General features: G+C 51.7%; 1 protein-coding gene across 3 annotated transcripts; it reads left to right on the plus strand.

Annotated features, from left to right (window-relative positions):
- Positions 1 to 2,752: 2,752 nt before the first annotated feature.
- On the plus strand, positions 2,753 to 24,234 carry LRRC43 (leucine rich repeat containing 43). 3 transcript variants are annotated; one of them, XR_007717642.1, is made up of 13 exons: positions 2,768 to 2,917; positions 4,141 to 4,401; positions 5,821 to 5,931; positions 7,015 to 7,154; positions 9,083 to 9,321; positions 10,335 to 10,522; positions 11,517 to 11,776; positions 19,997 to 20,138; positions 20,339 to 20,467; positions 20,547 to 20,738; positions 21,101 to 21,134; positions 21,469 to 21,719; positions 24,079 to 24,234. XR_007717642.1 is itself a non-coding variant. In XM_050747983.1 (12 exons), exons 1-12 carry the CDS (start codon positions 2,774 to 2,776, stop codon positions 24,204 to 24,206), a joined length of 1,965 nt encoding a protein of 654 aa, XP_050603940.1. In that variant the 5' UTR covers positions 2,753 to 2,773; the 3' UTR covers positions 24,207 to 24,234. The 3 variants fall into 3 exon arrangements, 2 of the variants coding, with proteins under 2 accessions (XP_050603940.1, XP_050603939.1); XM_050747983.1 differs by lacking the exon at positions 21,469 to 21,719 and having other exon boundaries at positions 2,753 to 2,917; positions 20,550 to 20,738; XM_050747982.1 differs by lacking the exon at positions 21,469 to 21,719 and having other exon boundaries at positions 2,756 to 2,917.
- Positions 24,235 to 24,238: the final 4 nt, after the last annotated feature.

Below are 24,238 nucleotides of genomic sequence, written 5' to 3' on the forward strand. Positions count from 1 at the left end.
CTGGGCATGGTGGCGGGGCGCCTGTAATCCCAGCTACTCGGGAGGCTGAGGCAGGAGAATCGCTTGAACCCAGGAGGTGGAGGTTGCAGTGAGTCAAGATTGCACCACTACATTCCAGCCTGGGCGACAAAGCAAGACTCCGTCTCAAAAAAAAAAAAAAAAAGAAAAAGAAAAAGTGAGCATAGATCACTGTGTCAAGAAGCTTGGATGAGAAGGAAGAGATAAGAGACAGTGGTGGCTGCAGGGGGACTTGGGATGAAGGGTGGAAGGACTTCCTGGCTGGGCCCATTCTGTGCATCTTGGGTTCTGTGGTCCGCCCAGACCTGACCTCATTCCTGAGCTCTTACTCCTAACCAATGGCTGATTTGACAGAGTAGATGCCCATTGGCATCTGGACCTTAACTTGTTCCAAACAGGATGCTTGATTTCCCCTCTCAGTCTTCTCTTCCTTCACTGCACATTGTCCATCTGTTGCTCCATTAAAATCGCAGGAGCCATGTCTGTGATTCATCTCCTTGATTTATTTATATCACTATGGACTCAAAGATATTTATTTTATTCTTTGAGAGCCAGGCATGGTGGCTCACGCCTGTGATCTCAGCACTTTGGGAGGCTGAGGTGGGTGGATCACTTGAGGTCAAAAGTTCGAGACCAGCCTGGGCAACATGGTGAAACCCTGTCTTTACTACAAATACAAAAACAGCCAGGCGTTGTGATGCATGCCTGTAGTCACAGCTACTCAGGAGGCTGAGGTGGGAGGACCACTTCAGCTCAAGAGGTCCAGGCTTCAGGGACCTGTGATCACGCTACTGCACTGTAGCCTGGGTAACAAAGTGAGACCCTGTCCCCCCCCTCAAAAAAAAAAGGATATTTTCTTTTTCGAAAGGACACATGGTCATCTTTTTGCCTTAACTCCCTGTTTTGGATAACTTTTTTTTTTTTTTTTTGAGACAGTCTTGCTCTGTTGCCCAGGCTGGAATGCAGTGACATGATCTTGGCTCACTACAACCTCCGCCTGATGAGTTCAAGCAATTCTCCTGCCTCGGCCTCCCAAGTAGGTGGGTTTATAGGCACATGCCACCATGCCTGGCTAAATTTTGTATTTTTAGTAGAGACGGGATTTCACCATGTTTGCCAGGCTGGTCTCAAACTCCTGACCTCAGGTGATCCACCCACCTCAGCCTCCCAAAGTGCTAGGTTTACAGGGATGAGCCACCATGCCCAACCTAATTTTTCTTTTTTTTTCTTTTTTGAGACAGAGTCTCGCTCTGTCGCCCAGGCTGGAGTGCAGTAGCACAATCTCCACTCACTGCAAGCTCCACCTCCCGGGCTCATGCCATTCTCCTGCCTCAGCCTCCTAGGAGTAGCTGGGACTACAGGCGCCTGCCAGCACGACCAGATAATTTTTTATATTTTTAGTAGAGATGGGGTTTCACCGTGTTAGCCAGGATGGTCTTGATCTGCTAACCTCGTGATCTACCCACCTCGGCCTCCCAAAGTGCTGGGATTACAGGGTAAGCCACCGCTCCCAGCCACCCAGCCTAATTTTTCTAATAACAGTAAAGTTGTCCCAATATCGTATAGTTAAAAAGAATGAGAGATGTTAATGTGTTCTTCCGAAATTCATTTGTCAGAACCTGATGCCCAGTGTGATAGTATTAAGAGGTGGGGCCCTTTGGGAAGTGATTAAGTGTGGGGGCTCCTCAGGAATGGGATTAATGTCCTTATAAAAGAAGCTTCATGGCTGGGCGTGGTGGTTCACACCTGTAATCCCAACACTTTGGGAGGCTGAGGCCAGCGGATTGCCTGAGCCCAGGAGTTTGAGACCAACCTGGGCAACATGGTGAAACTCCATCTCTACTAAAATACAAAAAGTTAGACCGGGCACAGTGGCTCACGTCTGTAATCCCAGCACATTGGGAGGCCGAGGTGGTGGATCACCTGAGGTCAGGAGTTCGAGACTAGCCTGGCAAACATGGTGAAATCCTGTCTGTACTAAAAATACAAAACATTAGTGGGGTGTTGTGGCAGGCGCCTATAATCCCAGCTATTCGGGAGGCTGAGGCAGGAGAATCGGTTGAATCTGGGAGGCGGAGGTTGCAGTGAGCCGAGATCGCGCCATTGCATTCCAGCCTGGAAAACAAGAGTGAAACTCGGTCTAAAAAATAAAAAAGTCGGAAGTGGTCATGCGCGCCTGTAATCCCAGCTACTAGGGAGGCTGAGGCAGGAAAATCGCTGGAACCCGGGACACTGAGATTGCAGTGAGCCGAGATCTCGCCACTGGACTCCAGCCTGGGCGACAGAGTGAGACTCTGTCTCAATGAAATAAAATAAAAAGTTAAAAACATAAAATGAGGACTGGGTGCTTAAACAGTTATACAGGTGGACAGTATGAAACCCCTGACTCCAGGCTTAGAGAGACCCACCCTGGAACCCACTGGCTGGCTGGAGTCGAGAGGTTTGACCTTGGGTCCTCTTCTCCTTTCTCCAGCTGTCAGATGGGTATAGGATGACTTTCCGTGGGGAGTGCTTGACAGGAGGTAAGAAACAGGTCAGCTACAGCGCTCACTGCCTGCGGGAGCTGCTGCACTTAGAACCACCAGCTGTTATCCCATTTTTGTAGATGAGGGCAGAAGAGAAAACCCAGGTGGTTGGGGCCGAGTTGTCTGTGATCCGGATGGGGGCCTTTTTCCTCGCGGCAGGTGAGCGCCCTTGGAGAGGCCCAGGCCCCCGCGCACGCGTCCTGGCGGTTGCCTGGCAACGCAGCCCGGCCATGGAGGCGTCTTACAAGTCTGAGTGCGAGTCTGAGGCCTGGCCTGGCACTCAGCGGCCCGGGACCGGGACCGTGAGCGCGGCGGTGCGCGAGCACTTGCGGAAGCTGTGTCTGCGCGAGTTCCCGTGCGGCGCCGGCAGCTGGGTGCGGGCGCCGGGGCTGGGACTCTGGGGGCCTGGACCGGCTGCGGGGAGGCACGGGCCCGGGCGAGCGGGGCGGGCTGGTCCCTGGGGCCTCGGATCTGCGCATTCTGGGGGCCGCCAACGTGGGGGCGGGTGGGGCTCGAGGGTGAAGGTGGGGACGGGGCCGTGGGCACTGCCGTGGGGGAGGAGAGCGGGGCCCGTCCTGAGCACCTCAGATGACGTGGGCCGGGGCCTCTCCCTGACTCGATGCCAACACCCCAGATTTCCAGTGGGCAGGTTCCTTTGGGGTGAAAAGCTTTTGTTTTGGGCAGAGTGCCACAACTTTTCCCAGCCTCCGAGCATTTAATGAGAGCCTGAGGCAGTGTGAGACGTGGCTCTGAGCCTGAAGCCTGTGACCTTGGGTCCAGGAGAAGGGGTTACCCCTGCATCCCACCTGTGTCCAGAGTCCTAGACCCTTCCCTTCCGTGGCTTCAACCATGAGGGGAGCCCAGGTGTAGCCCAGGAAGGCCTATTGCCCAGGCTGGAGCTTAGTGACGCGATCTCGATTTACTGTAACCTCCGCCTCCTGAGTAACGGAGATTACAGGCAGCTGCCACCATGCCCAGCTAATTATTGTATTTTTTAGTAGAGACAGAGTTTCACCATGTTGCCCAGGCTAGTCTCAAACTCCTGACCTCAAGTGATCCGCCCGCCTTTTTAAAAGGAATGGGATCTTTTAATTATGTTGTATCTCACCTCATCTGTAGTTATATCCATGGCTAATAATCCGTCAAAATTATTGATTACTGTCTAAATTTCTTTTTTCTCTTTTTTTTTTGAGATGGAGTCTCACCCTGTCCACCCAGCCTGGAGTGCAGTGGTGTGATCTCGGCTCACTGCAACCTTCACCTCCCGGGTTCAAACGATTCTCCTGCCTCAGCCTCCCGGGTAGCTGGGACTACAGGCACCCGCCACCACGCCTGGCTCATTTTTTGTATTTTTAGTAGAGACGGGGTTTCACCGTGTTAGCCAGGATAGTCTCGATCTCCTGACCTCATGATCCGCCTGGCTCGTCCTCCCAAAGTGCTGGGATTACAGGCGTGAGCCACCGTGCCCGGCCCACTCTCTAGATTTCTAAACTTGATCCCTAATCATCCAGTTTTATGATCTGTTCTGTTTTGAGCATTTGGTGTCCTTAAGGGGGCTGTGTCACACCTAGAGAAATCCCCACCTCTGCCACTGCAGAATAAGTCACGCTTTCTTCCTCAAACTTGGCGAACATGGAGAGAGCTGGTCCCCAAAGAGGAGGATGTGGTGAGCCCCGGGGAGGAGACGGTGGAGGCCCTGCTGGGCCTGGTCCGCAGCCCCCACTCCCCCTGGGCTCTGCTGAACGACTCGAATGCTGAAGACAGTTTCCTGAGAGAACTGGCCATCCGGAACCCGCTGATGATCACAGACACCTTCTTCTACTCCTACTTCCGGTCCCTGCGGGTGGTAGATAAGGAGGTGAGTGCTGGGCACGTAGGGGGGTGATGCTAGGGTGGCCGCTTCCCTAAGGGAGGTTGGGGGGAGGGCACCCTTCCCCACAGTGCCTCAGGGATCCTGCCCTGGGGGCTGAAGCCAAGGCCAGCCTGCCCTCTGCTTCATCTCCCTGGCTTGTGTGCCAGGCAGGGCCAGCTACTCGGTCAGCCTCGCGTTTCTTCTTCCTTTACCCCTGGAGGCCATCATGGCACATCTTCCACAGCTGAGTTCTGCAGTGGACCCTCCTGGGTTCTAGTAAAGGTTTTCCAAAGGGTCTGTGTTAGTTTTACTTCATTTAAACCATGGAAGTCAGGGTGGAGGATGGTTGGTGTAGTTCCAACTATTTTAATTTGTTACCAAAAAGCATTTTTTGTTTGTATCAGTAACAGAGCCCAGGCTCTGCACGGTGGCTCTCTGGTGCTTGTAATCTCAGCACTTTGGGAGGCTGAGGCAGGAGGATCGTTTGAGTCTAGGTGTTAGAGACCCAGCCTGGGCAACATAGTGGGATCCCATCTCTATAAAATTTTAAAATTTAGCCAGGTATAGTGGTGCACGCCTGTAACCCCAGCTACTCGGAGGCTGAGGCAGGAGAATCACTTGAGCTGGGGAGGTAGAGGCTGCAGTGATCATGATCACACCGCTGCACTCCAGCCTGGGTGACAGAATGAGACCCTGTCTCAAGCAAGCAAGCAAGCAAGAGTGAGACTCTGTCTCAATGAATAAATAATGTCAGCAAGCCAGCCCAAACATTGCCTGGAAACTTGGTCTCAGCCTTCCCCAGGCTTGGCTTTCTTTTTCCAGAGCCACTGGGAAGTGACACGGCACTGGGGGACAAATAGGGTGACTGGTAGCAGTTTGCCAGGGACTTTCAGTTTCAGTGCAGAAGGTTTCGTGTCCTGGGAACGAACCCCTTCCGTCCTTGGCAGACTGGCACAGTTGGTGACCCTGGAGAAGGGAGGCCCCGCTAGAAAGGGTCCGGATGTCTTTGAGGCCACAGGAACTGAGGAGTCATGGATGGGTCACTGCAGCTTCTAGTCAGACCCTGCTCTGGGTGATTCCTGGACACCTTGACTGACTGCAGTGCCCAGAGTTCACTGTGGCTCTGGGGCAGACAGAAAGGAGAGAGGTTCCTGCCCTCACAGGTGGCTTATGGTCCAACAAAGGACACAGGTCATTGGCCTGAAAATCACGCACCGCCTATGGTCAGAGAAGGATGGAGGTTGGGAGAGGCTCTTGGATCTCGGCAGAACAATGCAGTGTGGGAACGGCTTCCAGGGAAGCAGGGGGTGGGGAGGGAGGGGAGGTAACTGATGGAGGAGCCGCTGTCTTCCTAATGTGGACATGGGTTCTGTGCCTGTGCTCCCTTGCCTGCTATAGCCCTCAGCTTCCTCTCCCCTCTTCCAGGTCACCCTGGTGGATAAAGACCTCCTGAAATTTCTAAAGCTGGAGGAGTTGGTACTGAGCGCCAATCGAATCAAGCAGGTGGATGCCACCAATCTGCCCCCCACACTCAAGGTGAAGGAGCCCTGGTCTGTTTTGAGTATTTGGGCCACCGCAGCCCAGAGGCCTTGCTCTACCCTACCCCACATAGGTGTGGCCAGTGTGGGTGGAGGGTAGGGCCCAGCTCCAGGCTTTTAAAATGTAGGGCACTTTCCTAGAAGTTTAACATAGAATTACCGTATGACCCAGTGCTTCCATTCCTAGGTGTATCCATGAGGGAACTGAAGACAGGGACTTAGCCAGATTCTTGTACTCCAGAGTTCAGAGCTGCTTTACTCACAATAGCAGAAGGGTGGACAGAACTCAAGTGTCTATAAACAGATGAACGGATAAACAAACAAAAAATGTGGCACAGGCCAGGTGCGGTGGCTCATGCCTGTAATCCCAGCACTTTGGGAGGCTGAAGTGGGCAGATTGCCTGTTCTCAGAAATTCGAAACCAGCCTGGGCAACATAGGAATATCCCGTCTCTACACAAATACAAAAATTAGCTGGGTGTGGAGGCTGGTGCCTGTAATACCAGCTACTCTCGAGGCTGAGGCAGGAGAATCGCTTGAACCCAGGAGGCGGAGGTTGCAGTGAGCCAAGATTGTGCCACCGCACTCCAGCCTGGGCGACAGAGCAAGACTCCACCTCAAAATAATAATAAATAATAAATAAAAATTTAAAAAGCCCAAACCAGCAAGCAAACAACAACAACAAAAAAGGTGTGTGAGGCCGTGGATGAGAACTACAAGCAAGGAAGGTTAGCTTTGGATTTTTGCCTTATCCATCGAGGGCCCCTTTGGGCCTCCCAGGGACACATTCCTATGGGTTGAGAAGGTGCCAGATGTTATGCAGATCCCCACTGCCAATCCAACATCACCCCCCATTCCAGATGTTGACGTGTCTTTCACAAAAGGCAAAGAAACTTCCTGAGACCTGCTGCAGGAATCTTTTCTTCCTGGGTTTTTTAAAGGGAGGCCGGGTGGCGCCAGGGAGGCGGGGTGTGAGTAATCTGTGATTCCTCCACTAAATTCTGCGGGACGGAGGGGAGGGGCCTGATCCTCAGCGCTGACTTGGCGCCCTATCGTCCCGGGCCTTCCGTGTGGTCTCCCAGGTGCTGGAGCTCTACGGCAATGAGATCAGCAGCATGGAGTGTCTGTGCGCCCACCCGCCCGCCGGCCTGCAGCACCTGGGGTTAGGCCACAACAAGCTTCTAGGCCCCTTGGAAAGTCTCTACGTCACCGCTGATCACTGGTAACTCCGGAGCCCAGGTGGAAAGCGAGAGGGAGGGATTAAGTATCAGGCTGAGGCGATTTTACCCCGGTGGCGTGAGAACTCAGCTTTGGTCTTTTCTGTAACTCCCAGCTGGCTGCTAACTCCAGACTTACGGTTTATTTTTCTGAATCCCCCTTCAGTGGGATTTTGTAAACAAAAAGCCCAGAGAACAAGAGGTGGTGGGTGTGAAAGCCTTTGCTTTGGTGCCGTCTTTTAATTTTTTTATTTTATTTTTTATTTTTATTTTTTTTGAGATGGAGTTTCCCTCTTGCCCAGGCTAGAGTGCTGTGTGCTGTCTCGACTATGCAACCTCTACCTCCCAGGTTCAAGCGATTCTCCTGCCTCAGCCTCCCAAGTAGCGGGTATTGCAGGCACCCACCACCACACCTGGCTAATTTTTGTATTTTTAGTAGAGATGGGGTTTCACCATGTTGGCCAGGCTGGTCTTGAACTCCTGACCTCAAGTGATCCACTTACTTCAGCCTCCCAAAGGGCTGTGATTACAAGCATGAGCCACTGCACTTTGCCTGGTGCCATATTTTAGAGGAAGGTTTCTCCCCTTGGGCTCGCTGGCATTGGAGCCCAATCATTCTTTGCTGTGGGGCTGTCCTGGGTATGGTAGGATATTGAACAGCATCCCTGGCCTGCATCTGCAGATGCCAGGGGCACCTCCCTGCTAGTTGTGACAAGCAAAAATGTCTCCAGACAGTACCTAATGTCCCCTGAGCAGCAAAATCCCCCAAGCTGAGAACCGCTGCCCTGGAACCAAGCCCTCCTAGCGCCAGCCGCTCCATCGCTGTTGAAGGTTCAGGCTCATTAGAAGCCTGCAGACGGTTCAGCTCCCAGTTGATACTCAGCTTGGTTTCCTCCGTGGGTGAGCGGCAGAAAACTTAACATCCTGGACCTAAGGGGTAGGAGGGGGACCAGAGACCACCCAGAAAAGGCCATCAAAGGAAGCTGGGAGAGGAAGGCTTTGCAAAGCATGCTGTGAGAAGTCCCAGGACTTCAGCAGTCCAGCAAGGACGGAAGGGGTAGAACCGCCTCCCCCCTTTCCTTCCCCCAAGGAACCTGGAGGGCACGCCCTTGGGGGGTCCAACCCTCTGCATGCCTGGAGCGGGCGGATGCAGCAGGGAAGGGGAGCCCCTCTCGGACCCTGCTTTCCTCTTCCTCCTCTTCTCTTCTGCTCTTAGGGGAAGAGTGAGGCTAGGATTGGGGGACGCTGTGCTGGCAGCGGCCGCTTGTGTTTTTCGTCTGTTCTCAGAGCTGAGATCAAGTCGCTTTCTAGTTTGTGGCAGCAGGAAATTCACCCTGCCCCGGCCCTGTGTCTTGGTCTGGCCACAGGCCTCGGCCCATGCCCTTTGCAGGCCCCTGCCAGCCCCCTTGCCTCCTGGGGTCCTGCCCCAGTCTGCCTTTGAGACGCCATCTCCTGCTTCTAGGATGCCCAGCCCTCCAGCCTCTGGCTCCCTCCTCCCAGTCCCCAGCGTCAACCCCACTCCTGCCCTGTCCACTCCTGCCCCTGTCCACAGCTCCCCCACGGTGGCTGTCCCCTGCTGTGCCATCCAGTCTGCCAGTAGTATTTGTGCAGAGCCTCCTAGACGCACGCAGTGTGCAAAGCTCTACGGAAGCTACTGAGAGGTTTGGCCAAGAAGAGAGGAGTCCCACGAGGGGAGGTCGGTGGGGGCGTCTCTGGCTCTGACTGAGGGCGGCAGTGCTACGGAGAGTGGAGACGAAGAGCCAGGCACTCATTCCCGACCCGGGGTTAACTTGGGTCAAGGGTAGGACAGGGTGTGCAGGCCATGGGTGGGCAGAGTCCTTAGGCCCAGGGCCACCGTTGGTTTGGCTGCAGGGCTGCTTGTCCCCTGCTCACCTGGCTTCTTGACCCTCAGACGGTCCTGCTTACCTTCCAGGCCCAACCTCGTCTCCCTGGACCTGGGCTTCAATGACCTGACAGACCTGCAGAGCATGGTTGCCAGCCTGAGGACCCTCCGGCACCTGCGACTCCTGGTGCTGCAGGGAAACCCACTGGCCTTGGTGCCCTACTACCGTGGCCTCACCATCGACAGCCTGGCCCAGCTCTGCGTGCTGGACGACATCACCGTGTCTCCCAACGAGAAGCATCTCTTCCGGGGGCTCAGCCTCAATGGCGGTGAGGGTGCTGGCAAGCAGGGAGGGGGTGGCGCGTGACACCCCAGCCTCCGCCTGGCTGTGCCCCGCCCTCCTGGGTCCGCACACCCCTCTGTCCTGCAACTCCCCATTTGACCCAGACCCTAGTCAGGTACAGCCTCTCTTCTGGGCCAGAGTTTTCCGCCAGGCTTTGATTCCGTGATTGGGATTTGGAGACAGAAATGAGAGGGGGAGGCTGGGCGCGGTGACTCGCGCCTGTAATCCCAGCACTTTGGGAGGCTGAAGCAGGCAGATCGCTTGAAGTCAGGAGTTTGAGACCAGCCTGGCCAACATGGTGAAACCTCATCTCTGCTAAAAATACAAAAATTAGCCGGGCATGGTGGCAAGTGCCTGTAATCCCAGGTACTCGGGAGGCTGAGGCATGAGAATCTCTTGAACCCAGGAGGTGGAGGTTGCAGTGAGCCAAGATGACACCAGTGTACTCCAGCCTAGGCAACAGAGCGAGACAAAATAAAAAAAAGAGGTGGTGCGGGAGGATCACTTGAGCCCAGGAGGTGGAGGCTGCAGTGAGCTCTCATCTCACCACTGCACTCTAGCCTGGCGACAGAGCGAGACCCTGTCTCTAAAAAAATAAAAAATAAAAACCTGTAGGGACTTGGGACAGTTATTTCAATCAGCTTCTTCACCTCCCTGGTGGCTGGAGATCACCCCCTTGTGGTTCATGCTGCAAGGTGCACTGGAGGCTTCTTCAGGTCACTGTGACGTGCTAGATAATACTAAGGTGACCCTCTGCAGAGCAGCCCTTATCACTCCCATATACAGATCAGGAAGACAAGCTGAAGAGAGGGGTATAATGACACCCAGATCACTCCAGGCCAGCTTACCGGAGCGGTGGCCTGAACCTGACTGCCTCACCAAGGCTCAGCCCTGAGTGCTGGAGAGAATCCAGGGCCCTGTGCCTTCCCAGCCCTCTTGTTTTCTGTCTGCCAACTTCCATTCCACGGGGCCCCCTGTCCTGCCCATTCCTCTCTGCAGATCTCTTGGCACAGGAGGCGCAGTTTGTGGTGACCATCGGAAACATCAGAGGAGTCCTGGACACCTCTGTCCTAGACCCGGAACCCGGGCCCGAAGGCCCTTTCGTCGCTTATAGCTATTACGTGACGTACGATTTTGTGAGAGACGAAGAAGGTGAAGCGGTTGAGGACACAGGCGAGCTGGCCGAGGTGTGCCCTGGGCTGTCCCTAGGAGTGTGGGAGGCTCTTGTGAAGGCTGAACCGCTTCGTGGGCCCCAGGAAAATCCTTTTAATTAATTAATTTATTTATTGAGGCAGAGTCTCACTGGAGTGCACTGGTGCGATCTCAGCTCACTGCAACCTCTGCCTCCCGGCTTCAAGCGATTCTCCTGCCTCAGCCTCCCCAGTAGCTGAGATCACAGGTGCCCACCACTACGCCCAGCTAATTTTTGTATTTTTAGTAGAGATGAGGCTTCACCTTGTTGACCAGGCTGGTCTGGAACTCCTGGGCTCAAGTGATTCTCAGCCTCCCGAAGTGCTGGGATTACAGGCGTGAGCCACTGCGCCCAGCCCCATTCTGCAATTTCTACAACTCCTCTCATCTCCCTCCACATCAGAAGAAAACCCAAGGATACCATCCGACTAGGAGAAATGTGATGACGCCTGTCTCCTGCTCCCACGTAGAAGTGGTTCTTGCTTTTACTCTTTTTTTTTTTTTTTTTTTTTGAGGCGGAGTCTCGCTCTGTTGCCCAGGCTGGAGTGCAGTGGCCGGATCTCAGCTCACTGCAAGCTCCACCTCCCGGGTTCCCGCCATTCTCCTGCCTCAGCCTCCCGAGTAGCTGGGACTACAGGCGCCGCCACCACGCCCGGCTAATTTTTTGTGTTTTTTTAGTAGAGACGGGGTTTCGCCGTGTTAGCCAGGATGGTCTCGATCTCCTGACCTCATGATCCGCCCGTCTCGGCCTCCCAAAGTGCTGGGATTACAGGCTTGAGCCACCGTGCCCGGCCTGCTTTTACTCTTAACATAGGTCTCTCAGAAAAAACAAAACTGGGTTTCTAAGAGCCTTCCTGCCTCCTGGCGTGGTGTGTCTGCTCATGTGTGAACCTCATCCAGGTGTCGGGAGCTGTGTTACAGACACCCCCGGGCATCAGCTGAGTGTGTCCTGAGGACGGCAGCCTTGGACGAGTTTCTGTCTTCCTGCAGATCGTCAAGCCCTCTCCCAGCTCAGAATTATTAGTTGAGGAATCTCCTGAAGAGGTCGGCGAAGATGTCATCAAAGACATTGTTGGAGGGGTCACTGAAGAGGTCGAAGGATCTCTGGAGTCTGAGGTGGAGGAGTCAGGAGAGTCGGAGCTGTCTGTCATCTCGGGGCCTTCGACCGTCTTGCAGACGCCAAGGGCCTCTGCAGAAGAGCTGGCCAAGTTGCGGCTGCGTATAGATCCCCGGCTCTGCCCGTCCCCAGGGTAAGGATGGAAACCTGAACCAGGGCAAGTGGTCAGAGCAGTAGGGTCACAAGCCTAGACCACACTGTGGCCTTCCATTAAAAGTCCTGAGGCTGGCTGGGCGCAGTGGCTCACGCCTGTAATCCCAGCACTTTGGGAGGCCAAGGCGGGCAGTCAGGAGATTGAGACCATCCTGGCTAACACGGTGAAACCCCGTCTCCACTAAAAATACAAAAAAATTAGCCCTGGACGTGGTGGCGGGCACCTGTAGTCCCAGCTACTCGGGAGGCTGAGGCAGGAGAATGATGTGATCCCAGGAGGTGGGGCTTGCAGTGAGCCGAGATGGCGCCACTGCACTCCAACCTGGGCGATAGAGCAAGATTCTGTCTCAAAAAAAAAAAAAAAAAAAGGTCCTGAGACTGAGTCTCTCCTGGATCCCCCACCCCCAGGAATGGTTAAGGCCCCACTAGGCTGTTAGCTGTGCTGGCAGCATTTAGATTTAGTGTTCAGCCCTCTTTTCTGAAGGGTTGAACTTAGCTCAGTCCTTCTACTCTAACCATCTACTCAAAGTACAACTGAGTCCCACTTCCCTGACCAGCCAAGATTTTCGGAATGATTGAATTTCTTTTTTGGCGGGGACAGAGTCTCGCTCTGTCACCCAGACTGGAGTGCAGTGGTGTGATCTCAGCTCACTGCATCCTCCACCTCCCGGATTCAAGCAATTCTTATGCCTGCGCCTACAGTTTGGACTACAGGCATGTGCTACCATGCCCGGCTAATTTTTATATTTTTAGTAAAGATGGGGTTTCACCCTGTTGGCCAGGCTGGTCTCGAGCTCCTGGTCTCAAGTGATCTGCCTGCCTCAGCCTCCCAAAGTGCTGGGATTACAGGCGTCAGCCATCGCACCCGGCCTGAATTTCTTGAGTCGATTGAGAGATTATAAATTAACAGCCCTTTTCATTTCAGCCCTTGGGTGTGAAAACCTTTTTTGGTTTAACATTTTAATCCCTCTAAGATGTATTCTGGCACATAAAGTGCTGTAAGGATCTTCCATCTTCCATCCTGTATATCATGTTCTTTCTTGCCAGTCTAGCTCTATTTCTTCTTTCTTTTTTGTGCTACTTTTGTTATGAAGATTGTAGTAATTGTTATAAATATTAATTTTATTATAAACATACATGTTACAGACCCAACAATACATTGTTATAATTACTGCTTTATATAATCCATGTCTTGCAGAGTAGAAAGGAGAGCACAAAAAAAATTTTTTTTAAGCTTGTTAACCTTCTTAGTTACCATTTCTGGTTCCTTTCATGTCTTCCTTTAGAATTGATTTGCTGTTGTGGCTCATGCCTGTAATCTCAGCACTTTGGGAGGCCGAGGTGGACAGATTACTTAAGTTCAGGAGGTGGAGACCAACCCGACCAACATGGTGAAACACCGTGTCTACTAAATACAAAAAATTAGCCAGGAGTGGTGATGCGCACCTGTAATCCCAGCTATTTGGGAGGCTGGGGCAGGAGAATTGCTTGAACCCAGGAGGCAGAGGTTGCAGTGAGCCGAGATTGCACCATTGCACTCCACCCTGGGCAATAAGAAAGAAGTTCCATCTCCAAAAAAAAAAAAAAAAAAGAAAAGAATTGATTTACTTTCTGGTTTCATTCCTTCCCTCCCTCTTTCTTCCTTTCTCTCTTTCTTTTTTGTGGTGGGGTCTCACTATGTTGACCAGGTTGGTCTTGAACTCCTGAACTCCTGATCTCAAGCAATCCTACTGCCTCGGCCTCCCAAAGTGCTGCAATTACAGCTGTGGGGCACTATGCCTGGGCTTGGTGTCATTTTCTTTCTCCAGTATGCTTCATTCTCACCTCCATTTCCTTCATGTTGTTATAGTCAAATATATTACATTTCTACATGTTATAGCCCAAACTACAATCTTATAGATGTTATCTTATGCTATTGTATTTTATTCTAATTAGAATCAAGGACAAGAAATATATGACGATACTGTCTTTTGTATTTGCCTACGTGATTACCTTTATTGGTGCTCTTTGTTTTTATGTGAATTTGAATTACCCTCTGGTGTTACTTCCTTTCAGCCTGAAGAACTTCCTTCAGGAAGTTAATGTATTCATGTATGCAACTTCTTTTCATGTTTCGTGTAAGGCAGATCTACTGGCAACAAAGTCAGTTTTTTCTTTCTCTTGATATTTCACCTGCAATTTTGAAAGATAGTTTTGTTGGGTATAGAATTATTGGTTGACAGTTTTGGTGTTTTTTTCCCTCCACTACCCCAGAACATCTTTTTTTTTTTTTTTTTTTTTGAGAGGGAAGTCTCGCCCTATTGCCCAGGCTGGAGTGCAGTGGCTGGATCTTGGCTCACTGCAACCTCTGCTTCCTGGATTCAAGTGAGCGATTCTCCTGCCACAGCCTCCCGAGTAAGTGGGATTACAGGTGCCTGCTACCATGCCCAGCTAATTTTTAGTAGAGGCGGGGTTTCACAATATTGGCCAGGCTGGTCTTGAACTCCTGAACTCACACTCGAGCCTCCTCAGCCTCCCAAAGTGCTGAGATTACAGGTGTGAGCCACCATGCCTGGTCTACCCCAGAACTTTGAATATGTCTCCTGCCTGCCTACTGGCCTCCATTGTTTATGATGAAAAGTCAGCTGTTCATCTTATTGGGATTCCTTTGTCTGTCACGAGTCATTTTTCTCTTCCTGCTTTCAGGATTTTCACTTTGTCTTTCAGTATTTTTACTATGATGTGTCTGGGTGTGAATATGTTTGCATTTATCCTGCTTGGAGCTTGTCAAGCTTCTTGAATATATAGAAGAATGTTTTAAATCAAATCTTGGAAGTTTTCAGCCATTATCCTTCAAGTATTTTTCTCTATTCCTTTTTCTATTGCCTCTCCTTCTAGCACTTCTATTATGTGTTCTTTTAGTAGCTCTTCAGAAAACCCAAGGAAAATCTGGAGTGTTTACCAGGGGCCCACCTCCTTGGAGGGCTTTGAACACAAATTTTTGTCCCCCTAGTGCCCATGAGGTTGCCTAAAGTTCCCTTCAGCTTCTCAGCCACCACTTTTGGAACTGGCTCTTGAGCATTAATGTGGCACTAAGCTCATTCTCTTTGACTGTTCCCCTTTGCCCTGATGTTGGCCCTGAAAATTCTGTGACTTGGCTCTTCAGCACCTTCAACAGATAATGTTAATATTGTGTCCAGCTGATATGACTGTTCTCAGCAGGAAGGTTTGTCCAGTATAGTCTAGTCTACCATGTCCTAAAACAGAATTTCCACATTGATTTTCTAAAAATACATTTTGTTTTTGCAGTCTAATAGATTTATTTTAAATTGTCTTAAGTTATATTCCTTAGTTTACTTGTAAGCCTTTATATTTTCCATATAATTATTTGCCATATGTAATTGCCCAAGTTCAACAATTAGCAAATGCCAGTCATCCACATACCATTTCCAGGTGTGATGCTGGGTATCGGGATTACAAACAACAAATCAGATAGAAAATGGTCTGTTCTAGAGGGTTGGGCGCAGTGGCTCATGCCTGTAATCCCAGCACTTTGGGAGGCCAAGGCAGGTGGATCACTTGAGGTAAGGAGTTCGAGATCAGTCTGGCCAACATGGTGAAACCCTGTATCTACTAAAAATATAAAAAAGTATCTGGGCATGGTGGCACATGCCTGTAATCCCAGCTACTCAGGAGGCTGAGGCAGAAGAATCGCTGGAACCCGGAAGGCAGAGGTTGCAGTGAGCCGAGATCGCGCCATTGCACTCCAGCCTGGGAGACAGAGCAAGACTCCGTCTCAAAAAGATCTGTTCTATTTGGGCACTTACCTTTTCATGAAGGAAGTGAACAAACAGTAATTACATATTCTAATGTCACAAGCGGTACACCAGAGAAAGTACAGGACAAATCTCTGCCCCTAGGGTGGGCACATAGACTTAGACACAAAGAACAGTGGAAATGAGACTTTTAATGGCAGTTTTGCAAGATCCGGTGACTGGTAGGCAGGCAGCTGGGGCAGTCACAACAGGTCATTTATCTCCTAGTGGGCAAACCCCTCTCCCAGTTCCTCATTGGTTGAGTACTGTGGGGTTACAATCTTCCTGGGTGTCACCTAAGTTTCATTATCCCCTTATAAGATCATACTGCGTCCCCTTCCCCACTCAAGTTTTGCTCTTGTCGCCCAGGCTGGAGTGCAGTGGTGCGATCTCGGCTCACTGCAACCTCTGCCTCCTGGGTTCAAGCAATTCTCCTGCCTCAGCCTCCCAAGTAGCTGGGATTACAGACGCACGTCACAGCTCCTGGCTAATTTTTTTTTTTTTTTTTTTTTGGTATTTTTAGTAGAGACAGAGTTTCACTACGTTGGCCAGGCTGGTCTCAAACTTCTGACCTCAGGTGATCCACCCACGTTGGCCTCCCAAAGTGCTGGGATTACAGGAGTGAGCCATCACGCCTGGCCCCCTTTTATGGGCTGACCCCTCCTCTACTTCCTGTTCGCTAAGCGTGACTTTCTAGGTGCCTGAGTCGTGTGGTTTGTCACGTCTGCAAGGCTGGCTGCCAGTACTTAGATTTTTCATGCCTTGCAAAAGGACCATTTAAACTGTTTCTCATAGGAGGAATGGTAGCAAGAAGATTAACTATGGAGGAAGGCAGGGATTGGCAAGAGACAGGGCTGGAGAGAGAGAGAGAAAAAGACCCCTTTCTCCTAAGCGGAAACTATGGGAAAGTTGTTCAGCAGAGGAGTAATGAGATCAGGTTTCACATTTGAGGAAGATGACTGCAGTGGACACGGTGACAGTGTGCAGATAGACTTTCAACTCTTCTCCTCACTTCTCTGCTAGATTGTTGAGTGCTAGCCTTCATATGTTTGTATCATTTATGTACATATGTTATCACTGGTTTGGGTTTTTTTTTTTTTTTTTTTTTGAGACGGAGTCTGGCTCTGTCGCCCAGGCTGGAGTGCAGTGGCCAGATCTCAGCTCACTGCAAGCTCCGCCTCCCAGGTTTACGCCATTCTCCTGCCTCAGCCTCCAGAGTAGCCGGGACTACAGGCGCCCGCCACCGCGCCCAGCTGGTTTTTTGTATTTTTTTTTTTTAGTAGAGACGGGGTTTCACCGTGTTAGCCAGGATGGTCTCGATCTCCTGACCTCGTGATCCGCCCGTCTCGGCCTCCCAAAGTGCAGGGATTACAGGCTTGAGCCACCGCGCCCGGCTGGTTTGGGGTTTTTTTTTTTTTTTTTTTTTTTTTTTTTTTTTTTTTTTTTGAGACGGAGTCTCGCTCTGTCACCCAGGCTGGAGTGCAGTGGCCGGATCTCAGCTCACTGCAAGCTCCACCTCCCGGGTTCCCGCCATTCTCCTGCCTCAGCCTCCCGAGTAGCCGGGACTACAGGCGCCCGCCACCTCGCCCGGCTAGTTTTTTTTTTGTATTTTTTAGTAGAGACGGGGTTTCACCGTGTTAGCCAGGATAGTCTCGATCTCCTGACCTCGTGATCCGCCCGTCTCGGCCTCCCAAAGTGCTGGGATTACAGGCTTGAGCCACCGCGCCCGGCGGTTTGGGGGTTTTTTAGTGCCATTTTTTATTCAGGAGGGTCAACATTTCTTTAAGCTGAGAAGTACAATTTTTCTTTTCCTTTTTTTTCTTTCTTTTTTTTTTTTTTGAGATGGAGCCTCACTCTGTTGCCCAGGCTGGAGTGCAGTGGCGTAATCTCGGCTCACTGCAACCTCCGCCTCCTGGGTTCAAGCGATTCTCCTGCCTCAGTCTCCCGAGTAACCGGGATTAGAGGCATGTGCCACCACACCCAGCTAATTTTGTATTTTTAGTAGAGGTAAGGTTTCTCCGTGTTGGTTAGGCTGGTCTCGAACTCCCGACCTCAGGTTATCCGCCCGCCTCTGCCTCCCAAAGTGCTGGGATTACAGGCATGAGCCACCGTGCCTGGCGAGAAGTACAATTTTTCACATTCTATCTTGGATTCTTTCTATGTGTCCATTTCACTACATTTCTTCTTCTTTTTTTTTTTTTTTTTTTTTTTTTTTTTGAGACGGAGTCTCGCTCTGTCGCCCAGGCTAGAGTGCAGTGGTGCGATCTCTCTCACTTCAATCTCCACCTCCCGGGTTCAAGTGATTCTCCTGCCTCAGCCACTTGAGTAGCTGGAATTACAGGTGCCCGCCACCATGCCCGGCTAATTTTTGTACTTTTAGTAGAGACAGGGTTTCACCATGTTGACCAGGAAAGTTCGAGACCAGAACTCCTGACCTTAAGTGACTCACCTGCCTCAGCCTCCCAAAGTGCTGGGATTACAGGCATGAGCCACTGCGCCCGGCTGAGATATAGTTAGCATATCATAACGTTCATTTTAAAGTGCACGTGTCGGTGGTTTTTAGTATATTCACAGAGTCGTGCAACCATTACCACGGTCTAATTCCAGAACGTTTCCATTACCCCAGAAAGGTACCCATTAGGCGTCACCTTCGATTCCCCTATCCTTCTAGTCCAAGGCAACCATTAAAGTACTTTCTGTCTCTATGGATTTGCCTGTTCTGGACATTTCATATGGATGGAATCACAAAATACGTGGCTTTTGTGTCTGGCTTCTTTCACTGAGCATCATATTTTCAAGGTTCATCCATGGTGTAGCATCAGTGCTTCAATCTTTTTTCTTTTTTTAATTTAATTTTTTTTTTTGAGATGGGGTTTCGTTCTTGTTGCCCAGGTTGGGGTGCAATGGTGCAATCTCGGTTCACTGCAACCTCCACCTCCCAGGTTCAAGCAATTCTCCTGCCTCAGCCTCCTGAGTAGCTGGGATTATAGGCACCTGCCACCATGCCCGGCTAATTTTTGTATTTTTAGTAGAGACAGGGTTTCACCATGTTGGCCAGGATGATCTGCCCGCCTTGGCCTCCCAAAATGCTGGGATTACAGGTGTGAGCCACCGCGCCCGGCCTAGTTTCACGATTTTTACATTTCCCTTGTAACACTTGGTTTTTCACAGTTTACAAGCCTTCGTTAATTTACTGGGCTTTACCTGCTGTGATATTTCATTTGGCAACTTGGTCTCTACTTATCTTGGAGGGAAAGTGTTCTCTATCCTCAGTGATGAAATAAGTTATTTATTCTATTTTCTTCTGGTTTCTATTAACGTTCAACTTGGACATACTTTAAATTTGTTGGAGTATATTATTAATTCTCCTTCATGCTGTGATTAGTTGGTAGAACAGTTTATGTTAAGTCACTTCCCGAGTGGGATGCTGCTTCAGGATTGCCATGGTGTTCTGAGACTTAGGAAACTCCAGTCGCCTCTGTGTTCTAGCCTGGGGCTAGGCTAGAATTGTTTCTGCTTTTTTTTTTTTTGAGATGGAGTCTCACTCTGTCACCTAGGCTGAAGTGCCCTGTCACAATCTCGGCTCACTGCAAGCTCCACCTCCCAGGTTCAAGCGATTCTCCTCCCTCAGCCTCCTGAGTAGCTGGGACCACAGGCACGTGCCAACACGCCTGGCTAATTTTTTGTATTTTTAGTAGAGATGGGGTTTCACTGTTAGCCAGGATGGTCTCGATCTCCTGACTTCGTGATCCGCCTGCCTCGGCCTCCCAAAGTGCTGGGATTACAGGCGTGAGCCACCCCGTCCAGCCTCTGCTTTTTTTTTTTTTCCTGTAGGAGGGCCTCACTTTGTTGCCCAGGCTCGAGTGCAGTGGCATGAACATGGCTCACTGAAGCCTTGACTTCCTGGGCTCAAGCAATCCTCCCACCTCAAGCTGGGACTACAGGCATGTGCCACCACGCCCAGCTAATGTGTCTATTTTTTGTAGAAACGGGGTCTCGACATGTTACCCAGGCTGCTCTCGAACTCCTTGGTTCATGCAATCCTCCCATCTCGGCCTCCCAAAGTGCTGGGATTAGAAGCCAGAGCCACCACGCTCAGCCCTTGGCTGAACTCTTTACAAACAACTCTTGGTGCATTGTGGTTGGTTTCTGTCAGTTGCTCAGGGCGGTCCTGCCTCTGAAGGAGGGCTCCACGCACCTTTGTTTTGCTGTCTCCTCTGTGGCCACATTCCTTTCTGGCCTTCTGGTCCCCTTGCCCTGCCTGCTGGCAGCCGGGCCCTGCCTCACGCTATTTGTGGGCTTCGATGCTCATGGTCTCCTCAGATGTCCCCTCGCAGTCCTGTTCCGGGTCCCCGGCCACAGCCCCTGGCTGACGGCACCCACGTCTTCATCTCTCCCTCCCCAAGGACTGTCCTCTTCAACACCACCCACAAGCCCTGGGCTGAGGTCATCCCGTGCGGCTACGAGATGCAGCACTCTCTCAGGGACCTGGTGCCACTGAAGGCCTTCCTGCTGGCGGGGACCACTGTGACCATCGTGGAAGAGAAGGTGGGCAGGCGGAGTCAGCGCCCGCTGTCCACAGGCTGCACTTCTGCCCCTGTTCCTGTTCCCATTGGGCCGTCCCCCATGGGAGCCCCGCTCCCTGGTTAGATGAGGTCTCAGCGCCGCTCCAGAAAGGGTGAGGGAGAGGCGACCCCAGGCAGCCCACCTGGGCCTCTGCTCACTCGAGGATTCTCTCCTCCCCCTAGATTCTCTCCTGGCCTGTGGTGCTACCTGCTGTTGACAGTCCTCTGTCTGCCAAGAGAGGAAAGGGGGAGAAGGACAAGAAAGGGAAGGAGAAAGACAGGAAGGGGCAAGGAGAGAAAGAGCCGGCCAAGGTACTGGGCCTTGGTGCTGGGGAGGGCAGCCTGGCCACATCCTTGCCTCGACATGTCCCACCCTCCTGTCCTCCCCTAGCAGGAGTGGAAGGTGCCGAAGAAGAAGAAAGAGCTGCCCAAGGAGCTCCGGCAGGACCCCCCCATCCTCCAGGTGCTGGGCCGGGGCCTGGTGATCCTGGAACCCCTGCTTGCCGGGGAGCCCCTGGTGTCCACTGTGTGCAACTTCGGCATGGTCCGCACCTTGACATCGGACAGGCTGACACTGGCCAGGGTACAGCCGGGCCCCAGCCACATCCTCCACCTCTGCCTTCGCCCTCCCCACCGGAACCCTGTGGGCAAGCAAGGGCTGAGGGCCTAGGTCACCGGATGGGGAGGAGGTGGCAGGGAGGGCCTTTCCCTGGGTCACGCAGCCAGCGAGGCTGCTGGTGCTGCCGCCTGCACAGAGGGCGCCTCCGGGGACTTTGGCCCAGTCAGCAGCCTTCCCCTGGGGGTGGGCTGGGGCAGGCACCCTCACCAGGAGACCCCCGCCTTCCTGGACCTGTCAGATGTCTTGGAGGACGTGGGCCCCCAGAGACACTCCTCCAGCACCTCCCCTCTCCAGTAAGCATCTCGTTTTGTGGTTCTTTCTCTCAGGATTCAAAGAAGATTAAGAAAGTTGCCAAAAAAGGTGAGTGCCGATGGTGGTGACTGAGGGCAGGGAGTGTCAGTAGGACCCGCCGAGAGCCAGCCCTGGTGGAGGCCAAAGGAACAGAAGGGTGGGGAATGGTAGCTTCTGGCCTGGCCTGGGGAGAGGCCACATCCCCCCTTAGGATCCAGTGTTGTTATTTCTTCTCTGCAGCCCTCAGACCACAGGGCCTGTGTGGGTTGTGGCGCGGGTGGGGAAGGCACCTGTGGTAGAGCCATAGGGGGCAAGGGCTTGGAGCTGGGGCTGCCTGGGGTTCATCTGCTTCCGAGGTATCTGCCTCCAGCTTCAGGCCATCGGCCCTCATTTGCTGTAAAAGGGACCTGGACTTGTCCTGTGGGGAGCTGCAGAAGCATCTGAAACGGGTGCGTCTCAGATTTGAGGTTCAGAAAGAACATCCAGCCGGGAGGGAGAGAAAGGAGACAGGGAGAGCCGTGGGAGGTGGCTGCAAAGGCACGAGGCCCGATCACAGCAGAGCAACCCATCATGCTGAAGCTGAAAAGTGGAAACAGGCCCGACGTGGTGGCTCACGCCTGTAATCCCAGCACTTTGGCGTGCTTATCACCTGAGGTGAGGAGTTCAAGACCAGCCTGGCCAACACGGCGAAATCCCGTCTCTACTAAAAACACAAAAATTAGGCCGGGCGCGGTGGCTCAAGCCTGTAATCCCAGCACTTTGGGAGGCTGAGACGGGTGGATCACGAGGTCAGGAGATCGAGACCATCCTGGCTAACACGGTGAAACCCCGTCTCTACTAAAAAAAATACAAAAAACTAGCCGGGCGAGGTGGCGGGCGCCTGTAGTCCCAGCTACTCGGGAGGCTGAGGCAGGAGAATGGCGTGAACCCGGGAGGCGGAGCTTGCAGTGAGCTGAGATCCCGCCACTGCACTCCAGCCTGGGTGACAGAGCGAGACTCCGTCTCAAAACAAAAACAAAAACAAAAACAAAAACAAAAAAATTAGCCAGGTACAGTGGTGAGTGCCTGTAATCCCAGCTACTCAGGAGACTGGGGCAGGAGAGTTGCTTGAACCTGGAAGGCAGGTTCAAGCTCAGGTAGTAGGCTGAGATCGTGCCATTTCACACCAGCCTGAAGAAGTAAACGTTGAAGGGCATACGCTACTGGACTTCAAAACCCATGCCTATATGAATACATGATTTGTGATACTTATCTGTGGGTTAAGATGGCCTTAAAAGGTTGTTTTGGCTGGGCGCGGTGGCTCATGCCTGTAATCCCAGCACTTTGGGAGGCCGAGGCAGGCGGATCACGAGGTCAGGAGATCGAGACCATCCTGGCTAACACGGTGAAACCCCGTCTCTACTAAAAATACAAAAAATTAGCCAGGCGTGGTGGCGGGCGCCTGTAGTCTCAGTTACTCGGAAGGCTGAGGCAGGAGAATGGCGTGAACCCGGGAGGCGGAGCTTGCAGTGAGCCGAGATTGCGCCACTGCACTCCAGCCTGGGCGACAGAGCGAGACTCCGTCTCAAAAAAAAAAAAAAAAAAAAAAAAAAAGTTTTTTTAAACCTCTTTAATGTTTGGCTTAATTGAAGACAGCTGGATTCTTATAGCTACTTCTGCAGTCAACCGCTTGCAATATGTTGCTGTAATTGAAGTGCATAAAGAAAATCCAACCTCAGACCTATAATTGGAAAAGAGGGGAGTATTTTAATAGACCTTCAAATAATATAATTTCTTTAATATTACACCAAATTTGACAAGTGGTAGTTTCTTAAAGGTTGTTACAATGTGAAAACAATCTATATTGAATTTTTCATAATCAGATTAAAATTAGTCTAGTTTGCATTTTGAATGGATATTTTACCATGCACGGTTTGTAACATGCATGAGTTACTTGTAAACTACAGGTTAACCGACTTATGCAGACATTCCAACTGTTGACACCCGTCACTATGCATTTTCCAAAAATCTCGTTCTTTACTATCAGCACCCACGTCATTAGAAAGGTCTTTGAGTATTGGAAAATTGGTAACTTCATGGTGGCAGTAACAATGTTTTTTCATTTTTAGGGCAAATGTTATAATTTATTGAAATGCTTTCAGTTGTTTCCCCCGAAGTGCTAGAATTACTTCATTTTTTTTTTTTTTTTTTTTTTTTTTGAGACTGAGTCTGGCTCTGTCGCCCAGGCTGGAGTGCAGTGGCCGGATCTCAGCTCACTGCAAGCTCCGCCTCCCGGGTTTACGCCATTCTCCTGCCTCAGCCTCCCGAGTAGCTGGGACCACAGGCGCCCGCCACCACGCCCGGCTAGTTTTTTTTTGTATTTTTTAGTAGAGACGGGGTTTCACCGTGTTAGCCAGGATGGTCTCGATCTCCTGACCTTGTGATCCGCCCGTCTCGGCCTCCCAAAGTGCTGGGATTACAGGCTTGAGCCACCGCGCCCGGCAAATTACTTCATTTTTAAGAAAATATCTGCAGCTGGGCGCTGTGGCTCACGCCTGTAATTCCAGCACTTTGGGAGGCCTAGGCGGGCGGATCACTTGAGGTCAGGGGTTCGAGAGCAGCTTGGCCAACATGGTGAACCTCTGTCTCTACTAAAAATACAAAAATTACCCAGTCGTGGTGACAGGCGCCTGTAATCCCAGCTACTTGGAGGCTGAGGCAGGAGAATCGCTTGAACCTGGGAGGCGGAGGCTGCAGTGAACTGAGATCGCGCTACTGCACTCTAGCCTGGGCGACGGAGCAAGATACTGTCTCAAAGCAAAAAGCAGCCAGTCTTGCAACTCAAACAGCTGCGACTTATTAAATGATCTAATTAAATTCAATTTAATTTTCTTATTACGGTTAAGACCCGAGGACGGAAACTGAGCTCCTGCTGGGATAGGGCCCAGGGCTTGCATTTGGGATGGGTCAAAGCGACCGAGAACGCCAGCCAATCCGTCTCCCGGGGCTTATGCTCGCGTTTTAATTTTCTCAGAAAAGCCAAAAGCCGTGAATCCGATCTACGAAAGCGATTACCACCCCGAGCCCCTGACGGTAGAGGTGCAGATCCAGCTGAACCAGTGCCGCTCGGCGGAGGAGGCTCTGCGCATGTTCGCCGTGTAGGGCGTGGCAATAAACGCTGTTCCCAGCACTCC

This window comes from Macaca thibetana, chromosome 11, assembly GCF_024542745.1.
Source record: "Macaca thibetana thibetana isolate TM-01 chromosome 11, ASM2454274v1, whole genome shotgun sequence".
NCBI classification, from domain to species: domain Eukaryota; kingdom Metazoa; phylum Chordata; class Mammalia; order Primates; family Cercopithecidae; genus Macaca; species Macaca thibetana.

Bases quoted from the DNA above. Each gene is read 5' to 3' on its own strand.
- LRRC43 (XM_050747982.1), top strand. From the start codon at position 2,774: ATGGAGGCGTCTTACAAGTCTGAGTGCGAGTCTGAGGCCTGGCCTGGC. The intron at 5,932-7,014 runs GTGAAGGAGCCC...GTGGTCTCCCAG, and splicing joins ATCTGCCCCCCACACTCAAG to GTGCTGGAGCTCTACGGCAA. The intron at 20,468-20,546 runs GTACTGGGCCTT...GTCCTCCCCTAG, and splicing joins GAGAGAAAGAGCCGGCCAAG to CAGGAGTGGAAGGTGCCGAA.